Here is a 16,551-nt window from a genome sequence, read left to right as displayed (position 1 = left end):
CATTCCGATGGCACTTGTCAAATGCCGGGCACAGGGTGGCTCGTGTGCCCGCTGCTACTGCCGCGTCCGGGGAAAGGGCAGGCAGGTCCCCCGAGTCCCCACTCGACCTTCGGTGCAGTGTGGGGCGGGCGGGCCCCCGTGCCCGCAGGGAGGGCAGAGTTCAGAGGTGACAGGTGCCGTGTCCTGGGCCCGCAGTGGGGGGTAGCATCCGGAATCTTCCCTGCGCTCAGCCTCTGGGGTTTATTAAGAGAGCTGGTCTTTCCAGGGGCGTTCTTGAAAACCTCCCTTCCATTTTCAGTTAGCTCCTGACACGTACCTTTGCTAAACCCCAAACTAGGCCAGATGGCTCCCTGGGTCCCAGGACTTTTCTCCATGGGACATGCCAGGGAATAAGGACACCTGCCCATCCCAAAACATCCTGGCCCCTCGGTCATTAGAAAACAAGGCGTATCCTAGCACTCTGGGAGGCTGAGGCGGGCAGATTGCTCAAGGTCAGGAGTTCGAAACCAGCCTGAGCAAGAGCGAGACCCTGTCTCTACAATAAATAGAAAGAAATTAATTGGCCAACTAATATATATAGAAAAAATTAGCCGGGCACGGTGGCGCATGCCTGTAGTCCCAGCTACTCGGGAGGCTGAGGCAGGAGGATCGCTTGAGCCCAGGAGTCTGAGGTTGCTGTGAGCGAGGCTGACGCCACGGCACTCACTCTAGCCTGGGCAACAAAGCGAGACTCTGTCTCAAAAAAAAAAGAAAGAAAGGAGGGTGTAGACACATCTGTAGAAATGGACGTGTACACATGAGTATGTTGGGGGTTTGTATTTAACACGTGTTCTCAGGTAAACCGTATCTAGTAACTAACTATATCATATCTAACTGGGCAAGAAAGTGGGTTGTGCTACCTACTAGAATATTCTGTCTGAGGAAAGCCACCAGGGCTCCACACAGGATGTGCCAAGTTCTCCAAGGACAACGACACTTAGAAGTGGACGCTATGCCCCGCACGGCACGTTGCTCTGGCGGGTGAGCGGGCAGGACTTGGCACCACCGTCTCGGCCCCACCCCCGGGTAAGGTACGAAACGGTCATTAAGGTGCCGAGCCTCAGACCGGCCGAGCCTCCCAGGGAGCCCCCCCTTAACATATTTTCTCCTCCCCAGTCACCGGCCTCACGGGCTGCAGCTCAACAACACGCGTCAGAATCACACACCCGCGGGGTGGTCCAGACACGGACGCCTGGGTCCCTCCCCGAGATTCCGATTCAGCAGGTCTGAGAGGTTTGGAAGCTCAGAGCTTTGGGAAACGCACAAAGCCCTGTTCTGAGGGTCAGCTCAGCCTCTCCCGGCCCCAGAGGAACTAACTGGAAGGGCTGCCGTCCACCGAGGGAAGGCGCAAGGCGGCCCGTCGGAAGGAGCTTGCTGTCTGCCCGCGGCGGGCGCGGGGCAGAAAGGGGCGCAGCTCGGGCGTAACGCTCAGGCGTGAGGCTGGACTCCCGGTGACCAGATCGCCAAATTCTGGGCTGTCGGCTGGGTTCTCTCACGCACGAGGCCGGCCCAAGCGCAGAATCTGTCCTGACCACTGCTCCCCCCCCCCCACGTGGTCATCTGAACTCACAGCCTGGCCCCAGCCTGAGAGTTGCCGCCCCGGCAGGGAACAGGGAGCCCCGAGCCCGGGCCTGCTCAACACGGCGGAGCCTGATCAAGGTGAGTCCCCCCGTGGAGCTCCTGAAAGCAGCTCCTCAGCCCCCAGGGTTAAGGAACCCCCACCCCCCACCGCATTAGAGAGATCCGGGCCAGGCCGGTGCCCCGGGGCGCCCCGTCCAGGAAGCGGCAGATTGAGCAGGCCCAGGGACTCTCGGCCGCAGCCATGCACAGGGGAGGCACCACACACGCCACGCGGGGGCGGGGACACGTCACGTCTAGAATACCTGCATGCTGTCCAAGGTGTTCTGGACGAAGCGCCAAGCAAGACACAAGCACGGAGAGACGTCATCAGTGACAGACGCGGCCCTTCCCGTTTCTCTCAAAGCAAAGCAGGCTGCGCCCCGGGGCCCTCCCCACGTTTCAAAGCACGCGCCGCGATGGCACGGGCCATAGGCAGCAGCAGACCAGAACAGCAAGGGCGGCCGAGCCAACAGCCTCGGGGCAGCTGGGAAAGGCTCTTCCCTCCCGGCCAGGAGGAGATGCGAATTGCAGTGCAGGACGGCTCTGGCCGGGGTCGAACCATGCTCGGGGAAACATAACAGCCACCAGGAGGCCTGTCTACACCCCCAGGGTGTGTGCTTTCCCACTTGCTATTCACCGTCCATCACACTCGTCCCTCCAGATAGTCGTTCACTAATGCATGCTTTGGAAAAAATCAATTTTAATACATATGGTGATAACCATAAAGCCTTTTCCTGCGGGAGGAATCTGTTTTAAAAGGTGATGCACACCGGGCGCGGTGGCTCACGCCTGTCATCCCGGCACTCTGGGAGGCCGAGGCGGGACGATCGCTCGAGGTCAGGAGTTCCAGACCAGCCTGAGCAAGAGCGAGACCCCATCTCTACTAAAAATAGAAAGAAATTAGCTGGACAACTAAAAATATATAGAAAAAATGAGCCGGGCATGGTGGCTGGCGCGTGCCTGTAGTCCCAGCTACTCGGGAGGCTGAGGCAGGAGGATCCCTTGAGCCCAGGATTTTGAGGTTGCTGTGAGCGAGGCTGACGCCACGGCACTCACTCTAGCCTGGGCAACAGAGTGAGACTCTGTCTCAAAAAAAAGGTGGTGGAAGAGACACATGCATCTAAGTGGCTGCTGTTCCCCTGGCGACAGGGGACAGGGCTGTCCCAAAGAGGTGAAGTGAACCTCTCCCCACCTCTGGAGTCCTGACCGGGAGGAGGCCACGCCGGGGCCGGCCCCCTCATGCACGCCCAGCTCCGGAAGGGTCCTGAGCCGCCAGGCCCTCGTCCCCGGCACGGTGAGGCCGGCGCTCCCTGCAGCCGCCCGCATGGGTAACAAGCCGGGGGCACCAGGGGCTCTGCCCCGTCTGCCCGTCCACTCGCTCCCGGGGGGGGGCCCGGCATCGCACCGAGGGCCAGGGCCGGGAGCGCTCACCCCCGACACCCCACCCACGCCGCTGGGCACGGAGAAAGGCCACTGTCGCCGCGTCTGTGGCGGCGCTGGCTGCCCTGCGTGCTAGACCCGCCTTTGTCTCGTCCTGCAAACGCCCCCAGCACCAGTGTCACCCCTAGCCTGCGCCCCGCAGCAGTCCCTGGGGGGCAGGACGTGCCCAGGAACGGCCCCTCCTCCGCTTCCCCCGGGGAGCGGTGCCTTGCTACTTCCCAGCGCGGGGGAGCCGGGCGAGGGGCGCAGGCCACGCCCGAGGCTCACAGCTCCGACCCCGGCTGTGTGGCCGCGGGGGACCTGCCTGACCCCGCTGTGGCTCCGCTGCCCCACGAGCAGAAACACGGAAATCGCCGTGGCGAGGACACGAGAAGATGCACAGACAGCATCCGGGAGCCGGTATACAGCAGGCGCTTAAATGTTATCTGCTATGTCCAGTGGGCGTGAGCGTGGTTCTCCCGGCCTCCCCGCCCGCCCAGGGTACTCACCTCTAGCAGCTGCACGGCGCCTTCATGTTCTTTCTTGGCTTCGACCTGAGCCTTTTCCGTGGTAGAGAGAGAGCGGTCAGCGGGGGAGAAGAGAAGCAGGTCAGCGTCTGGATTGCCGGGGGGCGGGGGCGGGGGTCATTCATTCCCGGTCCCCTAATAAGCCCCTGCGCTCTGGGGTCTCAACCAGTTTCCATTCCTTGTTTCCCGGGGCCGGACGGACAGGTTCTGGCGGGTTTGATGCTCGCTGGGGAAACCAGAAACGCGTCCCACCCTGGCGGGAACGGGCAGAGTCGCCGGACTTGGCCGGGGCGGGCGGGGCGGGTCCCAACTGAGAAGGGCCGCACAGGGAGGCAGGGCCGTGAAGCCAGAGCGCCAGGGTGGCCCTTCCCAAGCCCCCTCCCCCCGCCGGGCAGCACCTTCGTCCCTCAAACGTCCGTAACTGCCCGGGAAGCGAAACAGGATCCCGCGAGCCCGACCCCAAGCCCAGCAGCTCCTGGCTTCGGGGTGCTGGGCCCCGAGCACGCAGCAGGCTCCCGGCCCGCCCGCCACGGCACTCGCCACCTTCTAGGGAGAGCAGAAGCAAAACCACGCGCCCCAGGAATAAGACGCTCGGCAAGTTTCGCCGAGGAAATCTCTGAGGATGGCCGTGCCTGGGCCGAGGGCAAAGTCATAGGAACCGAAACGCAACGCGACCGTGGTGCTCACGGGCCCGGGAGGCCTGGCAGCACGCTGACGGCAAGCACCTGTCGCCTCCTCTCCCGGAGCAGCCCCTGGGCTTGCTGGGACCTGCCCCTCCCCACGCTGGGCACGGGCCCGGGCTCTCGGCGAGTGGTGGCTGGGTGGCTGGCGTGGGGCCTGCCGCCCGCACTGAGCCTTTGCCAGGGAATGAGGGGGTTCGGGGGGGCCCTCTCCTGTCGGACTTGGCCTGAGAAACGGTGAGGCTGGGGTGGCCCTCATGGTGCCAAGACGGCTGCGGCAGCTCCGTCCCACCACCATGACAAGGTGGCAGATGGTGTTGCGAGGTCTCGGACGCCGCTGTGTCTGAAGCCAGCGGGTCCGGGCCCTGGGTCCAGCCGCAGCTGAAGGCAAAATCTCAGCGATGCATACAAACAAAACGCCCTTGTGGATTTTCTGTCCCTGGAAAGCAAGCGTGCCAACGCACACGGCATCCGCTGCGAAGAACGTGATGCTTCCGTTTTAACGTTGAGGAACCGAGGTTCGGTGGGAGTCGGGGGTTGCGCCACAAGCCAGAGGGGAAGAGGCATCTCTGCGCCAGCCTGCACCACGTGCCACGTAGTGTGCCCGTCACACCGGCCTCGGGCTCACGGATGTCACCAAGGAGGCAGGACATCTCTGACGCTGCTGTGCACCTGACACAGTGGCGCCCAAGACCGCGCAGCACCATCCGCCTCCTCACCACGGTGGCAGGACGGAGCTGCCGCAGCCATCTTGGCACCATGAGGGCCGCTCCAGCCTCACCTCCTTTGGGGCCAAGTCCGGCGTGAGAGGACGCCCCCCGTATCCCCCCATTCCTGGGCAAAGGCTCAGTGCGGGCGGCAGGCCCCATGCCACCCAGCCACCACTGGCCGAGAGCCCGGGCCCGGGCCCGGCGTGGGGAGGGGCAGGTCCCAGCAAGTCCAGGGGCTCCGGCTCCTCTTAAAACATGGAGCGCTAACAAGGAATCCACGTGTCACGCGGAGACCCGTGTTCAGGACTCTCGGTCTCTCTCTGGCGCCCAGAGCAGCGTCAGTGTCACCGGAGCAAGCGAACACCCCCCAACAGCTGCCGCTTGTCGCTCGCGAAACGCCGCGAGTTGGAAACAAGGGCGAGCTCGGCTGCCCGGCGCGGCCTGAAAGCGACAAGTCGCCCGCGGCCCCCAGAGCTCCCTCACACGCGTGCCGTTCGTTCTCACGTGTCCCCGGGCGGCTCCCGAGAGCCGGGCAGGGCCGAGGACACGGCGTGCTGATCGCCCCGCCCTCGAGTTCAGCTGGACCGCGGGACGCTTCGGACGGCTCCTCTCAGAGCGCAAAGGCAGCGGGCGACACACAGCGAGCGGAGGGAGAGCCGGGCAGAGACGGCAGGGCACTATAAGTAGCGCCACCACCGAGCCGTGCCGTCGAAGACGCCTCCCAGCCGGCAGGACGGAAAACAGAAAAAAAAAACGGCCGCCCTCAGGAGCCCAGAGAACTGGCGGCACCGGGTCCTCACGCAATCCGAGCGCCGGCCCCGCGGGGCTCACGTCGGGGCCGCTGCCCACGCGTGGGAGAGCGTGGCCTGTGTTCGGAAGCGGCTCTGAAACCCGAGCGGGGCACGGCCCCCGCAGGTGCCCACCCTGCCCCGGACGCCAGGGAGGGGGCCGTCGCCCAAAGGGTCAAAGGTCCAGGGGGCGGGCAGCAGCCGTGCCCAGGGAGGCGTCCACGGGGGAGGGGGGGAGGAGACTGCGGGTCTCCGGCCGCCAACGTCCCGGACACGGCAGGCGGAGCCACGCCCGCGCCACGGCCAGGCTGGGCAGGGCGAGGGCAGCTGCGGCTGCGGGCGGGTGTCAGCTCCACGGAAGAGCGGGCGAGGCCGGACTGGAGCCGCGTCGGGGCCGGGAGACTCTGGGACCGGGGTCCCCGACCCTGCGGCGGGCAGGAGGCTGCTGACCACACCGGGTCACTGAGACCACAGCAGACGGGGACGGGGGCCACCCGGAACCGGCGCAGACGCCATCTGTGACCTGCGCCGCCCGGCCGTCCATGCTCGGTGACCGAGGCCGGCGCCCCCGAGGGAGGCGCTGGACGCCCGTCAAAGCATCAGTCACCGCCGGGCGCGGGGGCTCACGCCTGTCGTCCCAGCACTCTGGGAGGCCGAGGCGGGAAGATCGCTCGAGGTCAGGAGTTGGAGACCAGCCTGAGCAAGAGCGGGACCCCGTCTCTACCCAAAATAGAAAAAATTAGCCGGGCATGGTGGCAAGACCCCGTCTCTACTAAAAATAGAAATTAATCGGCTAACTCAAAATATACATTAAAAACTTAGCCGGGCATGGTGGTGCATGCCTGTAGTCCCAGCTACTCGGGAGGCTGAGGCAGCAGGATCGCATGAGCCCAGGAGTCTGAGGTTGCTGTGAGCGAGGCTGACACCACGGCACTCTAGCTTGGGCAACAAAGTGAGACTCTGTCTTGGGGGAAAAAAATCAATCACGCGTCATACGGCGAGTCCAGCGTCTCTCAGCGTCACGCGTTTAGGTCCCAGCCGTGACACGGGCAGGTCTCAGGCGGCTCTTAAACGTGGGGACCCTCTCGCTCACACCGCTGGCCGCCCGCGAGAGCCCCCGCTGCCAGTCGAGGACGCCCTCGCCTGCACGAGGACCCGGAAGTCTGAAGGGACGACGAGGGGACTGCAGGGTCCCCGTCTCCCTGACACCCCAGGGGGCTCCGGGACAGCGAGCGTGGCAGGTGCCCCGTGTGGCAGGGAAGACCCACTCGGGCTCATTCCGTGCGCGGCCAGACAGAGAACAGCGTGGATCCGGGAAGCACGGGGGCGCGGAGGGATCCGCCCAGGACCCCAGCGTCCAGCCGGGAGTGGCCAGAGGGGTCCCCCGGGGACCGTGCGATGACAGCATCCCTCCGGGACTCGGCTCCTCCAGCCAGATCCTGCAGCCCTCGGGGACCCCAGCGGCACGGGTGACAGAGGACCCGGCCAACAGACAAACGAGGAAAAAAAAGCTGGCACAAAAGGAAAGCTGCCACCCGCAGAGCCCGGGGAACGGGCGGGCGGGCAGGCGCGGTGAGGGCAGAGGGTCTCCACCCGGCGTGGCGTCTGGGGCCGCCTGCGTGGTGGCCGCGTTACGCGGAGCTCGGCTGGCTTCACGTCTAAGGCTGGGAGCCGCCACACTCGGGCGCCGAACCCCGGGGAAGAGCTCAGGGGCCCAGACGGCGAGTGTAGACGGAGCCGGGGCTGGCCAGGGACCGAGCGTTGGGGTCACCCGCCGCCTCTGGCGTGTGGGGCGTCTGTGTGTGGGAAGAAAGCCACAGCGACGCCCTCCACTGGGCCCGTCTGGGTCTGCCGCGGGGCTGCACACGCAATGCGCACGGCCATCGCCCGGGGCGGCGGGTTCAGCCCGGCTCCCCACCCCCTCCCACGCAGCGTGGCCGCAAACGACGACAGTAACGACAGCCCGTGTGCTCGTGTGCCTGCGCTTCCTTCCCGCAGGTCGCGGCGCAGGACGGGCCGGAGCGCCAGCATCCGTGAGCATTTCCAGGGTGGACTGCCGCACGCCACTCGCCCAAAGCTGAGGCCGTTCACGCCTCCGCGGGCCACCCGAGCGCGTGCCCCTTTCCCCACAGCCTCGCCGGCATCGGGCGTTGGAGCTTTCTGCTTGTTTTCCCATCATGAACACGAGACACTTCAGAAACCCAGAGCACACGGGGAAGCAAAGGCGCCCCAACCTGCGTGCCAGGAGGGCGGGAGAGGCCCCTCCGCCCTCGGGCTCCCACCCCCGCCCCGCCCCCGCGCCCGCGCTCACCTTCTGCAGAAGGTCGATCTCCTGCTGCTTGGCGCTGAGGACCGCCAGGGCCTGCTCATGCTCCGCTTCCAGCTGCTGCCGCCGTTCCGCGGCCTCTCGCATGTGCTGCGGGGAAGGGAGGCGGCTGAGCAAGGCTGAGCGCAGGCTGGGGCGTCCGCACCAGAGCGCCGCCCGGCCCGGGCCCGCCGGTCCCGGCTTGCCTGCCGCCGCAGAGCCAACAGGGGGGTGCCCTGGTGCCCGCGGGCCCCCACACCCTGCTCCTCGCCCTGCTCCCCCTCCCCGCCCCGCGCAGAGCTCAGGGCTCCCCTGTGACAGCGGATCCCCTCGTCTTCCTTGTTGTGAAAAACTCGCTCTCTCTCCTGCCGCCCTTGCTCGGGCCTTCCGCGACAGCAGCCAGAGGGCAGGACGAGAGGCTCCATCGAGAGCCAGACACCCCCGACCCCACCCCGCCGCGTCCTGGCGCCGACATCACCCGCTCTGCAACCTCAGCATGGCTGCCTGACCGCTCTGGGCGCCACGTGTTCTTCCCCCGGATTAATTACGCAACATCGCCACCTTCTCTAATTAATTCATAATCAATGAAATACGTGACGCCGATTAGCGGATTATTATAGCCGGCGCCCACGTCGCAGAGGTGCTCTGACCTTTCCCCGGCCAGAGCGGCACGTGGTGTGGTCGAGTTCTCCGTGTTACCGTTTAGTCCAAGCAAAGGCGAGAAGGCCCTTCCCGGGGACCGCGGGCAGCGCCGCGCGACGCGCTTAGACCCAGGTGCGCGAGGAAGGGGGAGCGAGTGAGGTGGCCGGGCCCCACCCGGTGCAGGATGACGCGGGACCAGGACCGCGCAGCACCTGCCGTCCACCAAGTCCGCGCGGCCAAGCTTGGCGCCAAGAGCTGGACGTGGCGGCCACTCTCTCACCGCGGGCAACGGGCTCAGAGAAGCCCAGCGACCCGCTCGAGGCCGCACAGCCGGAGCATGCAGAGCCCCCAGGCCGCAGAGACCCGGCACCCGCGCGTCCCCGACCACCACCGCCCACTTCTGGGCCCAGACAGCGGGCAGACGGACGGCCACCTTGACCCTCCAACGCGAGGAGGGCGGGAGCGGCGGCCGGCCCGCCCGGTTGGGAGAGCCACGCCCCAGCTGTCTAATGACGCCGCGGTTCCGGCTCATTTCTGCGCTCCTGTTTATTTTGGAAGTGGGCACAGCCAGCCGCAGCCCAGCGATCTTTATTTAGCCTCGGAAGGAAGTCGTTAGGGAAGGGAGGGAGCCGCTCTCCTGGCGGGCACTCATTAGGGGCGTCACCCGCGGGCAGAAATAGTCCCAGGCTTGGCGCTGCGGCTAGGACAGCAGGGGAGGAAGGGGCGACAGGCGCTTTGGGGGCTTCTCGGTGACAGGAGCAGGGGGCAGGGGGTCATGGACCCCACGGATGGACGGAGACAACCAGGATGAAAATAGCTTTTAAGTTTCTCAGGCCATGAGCCAAGTGGGTAAGACACAGCTGTCAGAAAGGCGTCAATTCTACCCTTGAAAAAAAATTTTTTTTGAGACAGAGTCTCGCTTTGTTGCCCAGGCTAGAGTGAGTGCCGTGGCGTCAGCCTCGCTCATAGCAACCTCACACTCCTGGGCTCAAGCGATCCTCCTGCCTCAGCCTCCCGAGTAGCTGGGACTACAGGCACGCGCCACCACGCCCGGCCGTTTCTATATGTATTTAGTTGTCCAGCTCATCCCTTTCTATTTGACATATACAACCACAACGAGTGAGATGTGCAGCATCTGGGGGATGGACACGCTTGTAGCTCTGACTCGAGGGGGGAGGGGGCATGGGCAATATACGTAACCTTAACACTTGTACCCCCATAATGCACTAAAATAAAAATAAATAAATGACCTGCTCCTCACCTCCCGACCTCATCTTCCAACTCTCTCTCTCTCTCTCTCTCTCCAAGTTCATCCTATTCCCGCCCCCCCGGCCGCCCCACTGTTCCCGGGCATGCCAGGCGCTCACCCTCTGCCACGGGGCCTTTGCACGCCCACCCGGCCCCCTCCCTCACCCGTCCAGGTCTCTGTCCAAAGGTCCAAATGTCAAATGTCACCAAATCATTACTGAGGCCGTCCCCAACCACCGAAGGCGAAATGACGCCTTCATCTCCATCCCTCTGCACGTCCCGCCTCCTGACATTAATTTATTGACCTCCGCCAGAACCGAGGGCACGGACCCAGCAACTGGAGAGTGTTTGGCACAAGTAGCTGCTCAATCAATGCTTTCTGAATGGCCGTGCCTTTAGCCGTGGGTTTGACCGGATCTTTCCCCGGGGCAGTGACTGGGCGGTCCGCAGGAAGCCCGTGTCCGAGGGTCCCTTTCCCCCTAAAGCCAGCGGACACGGACACACCCTCCTGACCCGCCCGGTGAAGAGTCACCTGGCCGGCCCCAGTACGGGCTGAAAGGCCTCTGGGAAGACATGGGTGTCCGTGGACCCTGGAGCCACGTGACCAGGGACGGGTCATCGCAGCAAGGCCACACGCTCTCCTCGGCCAAGCTGAGCCACCAGCGGCACATGCGTGGCACCTGGACACAGACCAGGGACCAATCGCCGGCTCGGACGGACCCAGACGCAGGCCGGGCCGAGACGGCGCCACACAGACAGACGCCCGGCGAGCCCCTCGGTCCTCTGGAGGCCGCGTCTCCTCTGCCCCCAGCCACTCTGGGGACTAGGGGGATGGTGCTGCATGTGGGGCAATGATTTAGACGACTGGGACCCCCGTCCCGAGAGCCGCCTTCCTGCAGGTCAGTGAGCTCCCCAGGGGTGAGACCCGGAGACTGCACGGCAAGAGCCCGTGTGCACAACGTCCGTGCCCAGCACAGCGATGCCCCGGCCCGGCCACACGTCCTCAGAGGCTCCGTCACAGCCAGCGGCACCACCGCGGACCCCAAAACTCACATCAGACCCCTCCCCGGGTGTCACCCCGACTCCTGCTCACGTCCGATCCTTCCAGCCCTGTCCATGCTGCCTTGAAAACCCGCCCAGACGGGGACCACGTGGGACCCCGCCCCTGCCCCCACCCTCCTGGGAGCCCCGTCCCACATCCGGGGCCCCTCCTGACCCCTCCAGACCCCACGGCACTTCCTCAGCGTGGCCGTGGGTGACGCCCTGCAGATCGGACCAGACGTGCCCCCTCCCCCCAACGCTCCGGCCGCCCGGAAGCAAACCCACCACAGGACACGCCCCGCCACTCCCCGACCCGCTCTGGAAACCCCCTAGCTGGAGGCAGTGCCCACGTCTCCACCCTCGAAGCCGGGCCACCAAGACCCGCTGCTCCCAGCGACGGAAGTGGGCAGAGGCGCCACGTGCCGGACTGGATCCAGGGCCGCCCGGGGTCCCTCGTGTCCTACCCCATTCCAGGCCCTCTCCTGCCTTGGCAGGAAGCCCCGCCCAGGCTGTGGGAAGAGGAAGAAGGAAGAGAGGAGGAAGAGGAGGGAGGGAGGAGAGGGGAGGAGGGACGAGGGGAGGGGGAGGAGGGGGCAGAGGAGGAAGGAGGGGGGCGGAGAAGGGGGAAGGGGAGGGGGAGAAGAGGGGGGAGAGGGGGAAGGAGGGGGAGAGGAGGGGGAGGGGAGGAGGGAGGGGAGGAGGGAGGGGAGGAGGGAGGGGAGGAGGGAGGAGGAGGGAGGGAGGAGGGAGGAGGAGGGAGGGGAGGGAGGAGGAGGGAGGAGGAGAGGAGGGGAGGAGGAGGAGGGAGGGAGGAGGGAGGAGGGAGAGGAGGGAGGAGGGGAGAGGAGGAGGGAGGAGGGAGAGGAGGAGAGGAGGGAGGAGGAGGAGAGGAGGAGGGAGGAGGGAGAGGAGGAGGGAGGAGGGAGAGGAGGAGGGAGGGAGGAGGGAGGAGGGAGAGGAGGAGGAGAGGAGGGAAGGGAGGAGGGGAGGAGGGAGGAGGAGGGGGAGGAGGAGGGAGGAGGGGGAGGAGGGGGGAGGAGGGGGAGGAGGGGAGGGAGGGAGGAGAGGGGGAGGAGGGACGAGGGGAGGGGGAGGAGGGGGCAGAGAGGGGGAAGGGGAGGGGGAGAGGAGGGGGGAGAGGGGGAGAGGAGGGGAGAGGAGGAGGAGGAGGAGGGAGGAGGGAGGGGAGGAGGAGGGAGGGAGGAGGGAGGGGAGGAGGGAGGGGAGGAGGGAGGAGGGAGGGAGGAGGAGGGAGGAGGAGAGGAGGGAGGAGGAGGGGAGGAGGAGGAGGAGGAGGGAGGAGGGGGGAGGAGGGAGGAGGGAGGAGGGAGGAGGGAGAGGAGGGAGGAGGGAGGAGGAGGGAGAGGAGGAGGGGAGGAGGAGGGAGAGGAGGAGGGAGAGGAGGAGGGAGAGGAGGAGGGAGGAGAGGAGGAGGGAGGAGGGAGAGGAGGAGGGAGAGGAGGAGGGAGAGGAGGAGGGAGGAGGGAGGAGGAGGAGGGAGAGGAGGAGGGAGAGGAGGAGGGGAGGAGGAGGGAGGAGGGAGGAGGAGGGAGGAAGGAGGGAGGAGGGAGAGGAGGAGGGAGGAGGGAGAGGAGGAGGGAGGAGGAGGAGAGAGGAGGGAGGAGGGAGAGGAGGAGGGAGGAGAGGGGAGGAGAGGGAGGAGGGAGAGGAGGAGGGGGAGGAGGAGGGGGAGGAGGAGGGGAGGAGGAGGGAGAGGAGGAGGGAGAGGAGGAGGGAGAGGAGGAGGGAGAGGAGGAGGGAGAGGAGGAGGGAGAGGAGGAGGGAGAGGAGGAGGGAGGAGGGAGAGGAGGAGGGAGGAGGGAGAGGAGGAGGGAGGAGGGGAGGAGGGAGAGGAGGGAGGAGGAGGAGGGAGGGAGAGAGAGGAGGGAGGAGGGAGAGGAGGAGGGAGGAGGGAGAGGAGGAGGGAGGAGGGAGAGGAGGAGGGAGGAGAGGGAGGAGAGGGAGGAGGGAGAGGAGGAGGGGGAGGAGGAGGGGAGGAGGAGGGGGAGGAGGAGGGAGAGGAGGAGGGAGAGGAGGAGGGAGAGGAGGAGGGAGAGGAGGAGGGAGAGGAGGAGGGAGGAGGGAGAGGAGGAGGGAGGAGGGAGAGGAGGAGGGAGGAGGGGGAGGAGGAGAGGAGGAGGGAGGAGGGAGGAGGGAGAGGAGGAGGGAGGAGGGAGAGGAGGAGGGAGGAGGGAGGAGGAGGGAGGAGAGGGAGGAGAGGAGGAGAGGGAGGAGAGGGAGGAGAGGGAGGAGAGGGAGGAGAGGGAGGAGAGGGAGAGAGAGGGAGGAGAGGGAGGAGAGGGAGAGGGAGGAGGAGAGGGAGGAGGAGGAGGAGAGGGGAGGGGGAGGAGGGGGGAGGGAGGAGGGGGGAGGGAGGAGAGGGAGGGAGGAGGGGGAGGGAGAGGAGGAGGGAGGAAGGAGGAGTGAGGAGGGAGGAGGGAGGAGGGAGGAGGGAGAGGAGGAGGGAGGGGGAGGGAGGAGGGAGGAGTGGGGAAGAGGGAGGAGTGGGGAGGAGGGAGGAGTGGGGAGGGGAGAGGAGGAGTGGGGAGCGGGGAGGAGGGAGGGGGAGGAGAGGACGAAGGAGGAGGGAAGAGGACGGAGGAGGAGGGAAGAAGACGAGGGAAGACGACGGAGGAGGGAAGAGGACGGAGGAGGAGGGAAGAGGATGGAGGGAAGAGGAAGGGAAGAGGGGGAAGGAGGAGGGAGGAGGGACAGAGGAGGGAGGAGGGGGAGGAGGGAGGAGAGGGAGGAGGGGGAGGAGGGGGAGGAGGGGGAGGAGGGAATAGGAAAGAGGGAGGAGGAAGGAGGGAAGAAGAAGGGGAGGGGGAGTGGGGAGGGGGAGTGGGGAGGAGGGAGGGGAAGCGGGGAGGAGGAAGGGGGAGGGGAGGAGGGAGGGGGAGGGGAGGAGGGAGGGGAGCGGGGAGGAGGAAGGGGGAGGGGAGGAGGAAGGGGGAGGGGAGGAGGAAGGGGGAGGGGAGGAGGAAGGGGGAGGGGAGGAGGGAGGGGAGCGGGGAGGAGGGAGGGGAGCGAGGAGGGAGGGGAGCAGGGAGGAGGGAGGGGAGCGGGGAGGAGAGAAGAGGAGGAGGGAGGGGGAGGGAAGAGGACGGAGGAGGAGGGAGGAGTATGAGGGAAGAGGACGGAGGAGGAGGGAAGAGGACAGAGGAGGAGGGAAGAGGAGGGAAGAGGATGGAGGGGGAAGGAGGGGGGAGGAGCGGGGAGAAGGGGGGAGGAGGGGGGAGGAGGGGGGAGGAGGGGGGAGGAGGGGGGAGGAGGGGGGAGGAGGGGGAGGAGGGGGAGGAGGGGGAGGAGGGGAGAGAGAGGAGGGCAAAGGGAAGAGGATGGAGGAGAGAGGAGGGGAACGAGGGGGGGAGGAGGGAGGAGGAGGGAGGAGGAGGGAGGAGGAGGAGGGGGGGAGGGAGGAGGGGGAGGAGGGGGGAGGAGGAGGAGGGAGGGAGGAGAGGGGGGAGGAGGAGGAGGGGGAGGGGGGAGGGGAGGAGGGGGAGGAGGGGGAGGAGGGAATAGGAGAGGGGAGGGAGGAGGAAGGAGGGAAGAAGAGGGGGAGCGGGGAGGGGGAGTGGGGACGAGGGAGGGGGAGCGGGGAGGAGGGAAGAGGACAGAGGAGGAGGGAGGAGGACGAGGGAAGAGGACAGAGGAGGGAAGAGGACGGAGGAGGAGGGAAGAGAATGGAGGGAGGAGGGAGGGAAGAGGGGGAAGGAGGGGAGGAGGGGGAAGAGGGAGGGAAGAGGGGGGAGGGGAGGGGGGAGGAGGGAGAGGGAGAGGAGGGAGAGGAGGGAGAGGAGGGAGAGGAGGGAGAGGAGGGAGAGGAGGGAGAGGAGGGAGAGGAGGGAGAAAGAGGAGAGGAGGGAAGGAGAGGAAGGAGAAGAGGGGGAAGGGAGAGGGAGGGAGGGAGGAGGGAGGGGAGCGGGGAGGGAGGGAGGGGAGGTGGGGGAGCTGGGAGGGAGGGGAGGGAGGGGAGGGGAGGAGGGAGGGGGAGGGAAGAGGACGGAGAAGGAGGAGGAGGACGAGGGAAGAGGACAGAGGAAGGAGGGAGGGAAGAGGGGGAAGGAGGGAGGGAAGAGGGGGAAGGAGGGGGGAGGAGGGGGGAGGAGGGGGAGGAGAGGGGAGGAGAGTGGAGGAGGCGGGAGGAGGGGAGGAGAGGAGGGCAAAGGGAAGAGGACGGAGGAGGGAGGAGGGAGAAGAGGGGGAGGAGGGAGAGGAGGAAGAGGAGGGAGGAGGGAGGGGGAGAAGAGGGGGAGGAGGGAGGGGGAGAAGAGGGGGAGGAGGGAGGGAGGAAGGAGCAGGGAAGGAGGAGGGGAGAGGGAGGAGGGGGGAGGGAGGAGGGGAGAGGGAGGAGGGGAGAGGGAGGAGGGGGGAGGGAGGAGGGGAGAGGGAGGAGGGGAGAGGGAGGAGGGGGAGAGGGAGGAGGGGGAGAGGGAGGAGGGGGAGGAGAGGGGAGGAGGAGGGGGAGAGGAAGGAGGGGGCGGAGGGGGGGAGAGGAAGGAGGGGGCGGAGGGGGAGAGAGAGGAGGGGGAGGGAGGAGGGGGGAGGGAGGAGGGAGAGGAGGGGGGAGGGAGGAGGGAGAGGAGGGGGGAGGGAGGAGGGGGGAGGGAGGAGGGAGAGGAGGGGGAGGGAGGAGGGGGGAGGGAGGAGGGGGGAGGGGGGGAGGGAGGAGGGGGAGGGGGGAGGGAGGAGGGAGGAGGGGGAGGGAGGAGAGAGGAGGGGGGAGGGGGGAGGGGGGAGGGAGGAGAGGGGAGGGGGGAGGACGGAGGGGGAAGGGGGAGGACGGAGAAGGGGAGGACGGAGAAGGGGGAGGACGGAGAAGGGGGAGGGACGGAGAAGGGGGAGGACGGAGAAGGGGGAGGACGGAGAAGGGGGAGGACGGAGAAGGGGGAGGACGGAGAGGAGCCAGGCAGTCGTCCCAGGTAACGGCCCCCAAGACACGCGAGGGACCCCCTGCTGGGTGGGGGGTGCCGCCGAGCCCACCGAGACTCATAAGTGATGACAGTCACCATGTTAAGCCACCAGGCACTGGGCGGTTTGTTACGCGGCGTTATTGAGACATCAGGCGACAGACACAGGGTCGGGCGACAGACACAGGGTCGGGCGACAGACACAGCGTCGGGCGACAGACACAGCGTCGGGCGACAGACACAGGGTCGGGCGACAGACACAGGTCGGGCGACAGACACAGGGTCGGGCGACACTCGGAGCAAATCCTAAAGCTCTTGGAGCTCTACCTGGGCTGGCCCGCCGCTGCGCACCGCAGCCCCACCTGCGTCTCGCCTCCTACCTGCCCGCCCTCCCCCCCGCCCTCTCGGCCACGCTGGGCGGCCCTGGCCGCTCCCGGGACACGTGGGGCTCCTGCCCAGCTGGGGCCCCGCAAACGTCCCCTCTGCGGGAGCGCTCCTCCCTGCATGCGGCCAGGGCCCTCCCGCCCGGCCTCCCGGGCTCCCGGACGCACCTGGGGGACCCCCCACCCCCCAAACTCACACAACGTCACCCCCGCTCCTCCACCCCAGTTCCTCTCTTTCC

General features: G+C 66.8%; 1 protein-coding gene across 10 annotated transcripts in view; it reads right to left on the bottom strand.

The window, feature by feature from the left end:
- Positions 1 to 16,551, bottom strand: part of RIMBP2 (RIMS binding protein 2) — a 156,393-nt gene that overhangs the window by 45,841 nt on the left and 94,001 nt on the right. For all 10 annotated transcript variants that reach the window (XM_075996430.1, XM_075996421.1, XM_075996428.1 and 7 more), the window contains 2 exons: positions 8,095 to 8,199; positions 3,588 to 3,638 (listed from right to left, as the gene is read on the bottom strand). In XM_075996430.1, the coding sequence (XP_075852545.1) occupies positions 3,588 to 3,638; positions 8,095 to 8,196 (153 nt within the window). In that variant the 5' untranslated portion in view covers positions 8,197 to 8,199. The remainder of the gene's footprint in view (positions 1 to 3,587; positions 3,639 to 8,094; positions 8,200 to 16,551) is intronic.

Source organism: Microcebus murinus, chromosome 22 (genome assembly GCF_040939455.1).
Source record: "Microcebus murinus isolate Inina chromosome 22, M.murinus_Inina_mat1.0, whole genome shotgun sequence".
Taxonomy (NCBI): domain Eukaryota; kingdom Metazoa; phylum Chordata; class Mammalia; order Primates; family Cheirogaleidae; genus Microcebus; species Microcebus murinus.
This window is presented reverse-complemented; position numbering and strand designations above follow the sequence as displayed.